The 3,616-nt window shown below is 56.5% G+C and overlaps 1 protein-coding gene across 1 annotated transcript; it reads right to left on the reverse strand.

The window, feature by feature from the left end:
* Positions 1 to 1,235: 1,235 nt before the first annotated feature.
* On the reverse strand, positions 1,236 to 2,765 carry LOC123042043 (E3 ubiquitin-protein ligase ATL4-like). Its single transcript, XM_044464572.1, has one exon. The coding sequence runs from the start codon at positions 2,639 to 2,641 to the stop codon at positions 1,607 to 1,609; it is 1,035 nt and encodes a 344-aa protein (XP_044320507.1). The 5' UTR covers positions 2,642 to 2,765; the 3' UTR covers positions 1,236 to 1,606.
* Between the last annotated feature and the right edge of the window lie 851 nt (positions 2,766 to 3,616).

The raw sequence follows: 3,616 nt of genomic DNA on the forward strand, positions 1-3,616 counted from the left end.
TTCAACCTAAAGAATTCAAAATTGGATATCACCACGTTGAGAATAGTGCGAATAAATCCAATAGTCGGTGGGTGCCTATTGCCAACCCGAATTGAAAGCTTGGCCCACCGATGAGCAAATCCATCAGTAACCCCCATTCTGGATCCTCCGAAGGCGCGACAGAAACGGCTCCGTCATCGTTAAACCTTTTGCCGGCTTTGCTCGGCGGCGCCCGCTAATGATGGCAAGGGGAGGGGAGCAGGAGGGGAATGGCCGGTGGCGGCGACCTAGGTTCTGCTTGTTATGCTCCTGGGAGAGTGATTGGGAGGGGCCGTGGGGGGCTTTCAAACAGCAGTACAGTACCACGTGTTCACTAGCTATTCAGTTCAGTGGATGATTGGATCTCTTTTTCCAGCCTAACGAATATCATTTGTTGTTGTTTTCGAGAGATATATCAATACTTTTAGCTCAATAATCCAAAATTAGGTATCATCACAGCGAAAAAGTAGAGCCAATAAATTCAAAAATCAGTGCATGCCTTTTGCCAACCCGACCGATATCAAATGTCAGGAATGTGAATAAGATATCACCACATTGAAAGAGTAGAGGGAACAAATCCAACAGATTTCAGTTTTCGGTCCCCCTCCCTCCGTGCACGCCCTTCACACGGCATGATGACACTTGGACTGACACGTTGCTAGTCGCAACCCCCCCCCTCCCCCCCCCCCACACACACACACATAAGTGGAGTACATCTGGCACAACTACATCTGTGATAAAACTAGTCTACATAAAAGAACAAATCTACCCTTGCCCTTCAATTCTTTGCACAGGGTTCCAAGATCTGAACCCTGAGATGCTGTTTACTAAGCATGACGGGCATCAATGTTGTTTCGACCCAAGGCATTCGAATTGATCATCACCACATTCAAAGAATATAGTGAATAAATTCAGTAATCAGTTCATGCCCTTCGCCGGTCCGACGGATATCAATAAAAAAACTAGATATGTGAGCATTAGAAGTTCATGCCCTTCGCCAGTCCGACGGATATCAATAAAAAACTAGATATGTGAGCATTAGAACCCATGACATATTTTATAGATAGAGCTCATCCGGATAAGGCGCCAGAAATCCGCTCCGGCCTAAGTCGAACTATGGGCGCATGGTGCGTCACTGCGACCCTTGTCACTAGATTACTGTCTAGTTCTCCTGACGGATATCAATTGCATTTACTTTTAACCCTAAGAATCCGATATTAGATATACGATATTATAACATTGCAAGAGTAGAGCCAACCAATCCAAGGGATTTTGATCCCAATTTTCAGCACCATTTCCCCGTCTGCCTTTGAGGCAAAGACTGCATGGTGGCACCTAGACTGACACGTTGCTAGTCGCGACACACACGCACATACTCCATGGCACAGCTACATCCATGGCAAGGTAAAAACTAGTCTAGAGAAAAGAAAGGAACAAATCTACCCTTGCCTGCAATTCTCTGCTCAGGTTCCAAGATCCGAACTCCTATGTGCACCTACATTCTGTGCCAGGGTCAACAGAAGCTTCCAAAACATTGGATCACCTGACCTGACGACGGCCCCCGGCACTTTCACTCATTATGTTCAGTTCAGACGGCGGCGATCCACCGGTACAGCACCATGAACGTCGTCTCCACCTCCTCGTCCGACCCCGGTGGCGGCGGCGGCGGCGGCACTGTTGCCGCCTCTGCGTCCCACAGCCACGGCTCCTCCTGCCTTTGGCCCTGCTGGCTCTGGCTCCACCGGGCCGACAAGGAGTAGGAGAAGGATGACGCCGAGGAGGCCACGCGGTCCATGTACTCCCGCAGCCATCCGCGCGGCGGCGTCCCTGCCGCTTCGGCCACCGCCTCGCCGGGCGGCGACGGCGACGGCGACACCTGGGCTGCTGGTTTCTCGTCCTTGATGGTGTCGGCCCTGGCCGCAGCGCGCACCATGCGGGACACGACGGCCTCGACCTCCTCGTCGATGTGGTACTCGAAGGATCCGAGCGAGTAGGTGCGGCTGTCGTCGCTGGCGGTGGAAGTGGCGGGCGACCCGCCGCGGCTGCTGACGCTGCCCATCTCGACGCGGAACCTCCTGGAGCGGTCCCTGCCCCTCGCGGCAGCAGGCTCCGGCGGCGGCGGCGGCTGTTCGGCGGCGAGGAGGGCGGCGATGGAGGGGTGCGGGGGCGCGACGGTGGCGCGGCAGAGCGGGCAGGTCGGGGTGGTGCGGAGCCAGGCGTCGACGCAGACGGCGTGGAACGCGTGGCGGCACGCCGGGAGCAGCCGCAGCTCGGCCTCGGGCCTGAAGGGCGACAGGCAGACGGCGCAGTCCGGGGAGCTCTTGGGCAGCGCCGCCAGCGCGGACGCCATCGTGAACCGGGGCAGCGACTCGATCAGATCCTTCTTCCCCTCCGCCGTCCAGTCGTCGTCTTGGCGGTGCGTCCCGGGCAGCGGCGACGGCGGGGGAGACGGCCGCGTGCGGCTGGAGCGGTCGCGCTCGCGGCGGCCGAGGCAGGCGCTGATGGAGCAGGAGGCGACGAAGACGAAGGCGAAGAGCCCGAGGATGATGAGGATGCACGAGCCCACGGAGGTGCCGGGGTCGTCGGCGTGCCGCGGCGGGGGAGCCGTGAAAGAGGATGACATCACGGTGGACGACGGGTGGAAGGAGGCTTTGGCTCGGTGGGGTGGTGGGGGTTGGAGATGGAGTTGGCTTAACCGGTGAGGGGACGGAGGTCTCGCGCCTTTTATCCGCGAGGGCGAGTCTCTGGGCTGCGCGGTGGATCGGGTCGGGTCGAGCGACCGAGGCGCGGAGGCAGGGGCCGGGAGTAAATAGCGGTGACCGGTCAGATCAGGTGCGATCACATCCCCAGGCGGCCAGATCAGATGACCAATTCACGTCTGTATTTCATGATTTCTACTCCAAGACTGAAGTGAAGTGAGGTGGAGTGGAGTGAAGGAGTAGATTGTAAACTGTACTCTTATCCCAGGAGCGCACCAAAACTAAACTAGCAAGGTGGAGTAGCGTAGAGCACCGCCCCCTGTTCGAGCAAAATTGTCGCCGGGAAATAATTTGCGTGCCCATTTTCCACGAGGCACGTTACACGTAGGTAGCAGCCTGCTTCGCTAGGCTAGGCACACTTGTGACGTGCTCACCGTGCTAGAAAACTGCAAACAACTCGAGCTAATCCAATACAAAAATAACTACCTCGCCTAAATACTACCCAGGAAATGTTACATCATGATGGCTGGGCGTGTTGCGCTTCTAAAAATGATGTGTGGATCTGCAACTGGATCTCCGTTCCTCCAAATCACCTCCTAGTTCCACGTCCCGGTGAGTGACAGCGCACGCCCGTACGGATCACCGGTAATTCTGCGGTGCTCAGTCACGGCAATCATCGGCTCAGATTTTCCATTTACGCCTCACAGGTGTCCCAATAAGGACGGGCTGAGCCGAGAGGAGTGGCCTTGTGTCCCAGGATGGAGTAGCAGTCAGCAGAGCTGGGGTGAGCTGAGGAGTGAAGCCTCGGCACTCATCCCGGCCGGCGAGCTGTCGTCCGTTGGCGCACAACACAAAGCAAAGAGGGCGCACTGAGAGAAGACGCTTGCTTGGCTTGCACA

Source organism: Triticum aestivum, chromosome 2B (genome assembly GCF_018294505.1).
Source record: "Triticum aestivum cultivar Chinese Spring chromosome 2B, IWGSC CS RefSeq v2.1, whole genome shotgun sequence".
NCBI lineage: Eukaryota > Viridiplantae > Streptophyta > Magnoliopsida > Poales > Poaceae > Triticum > Triticum aestivum.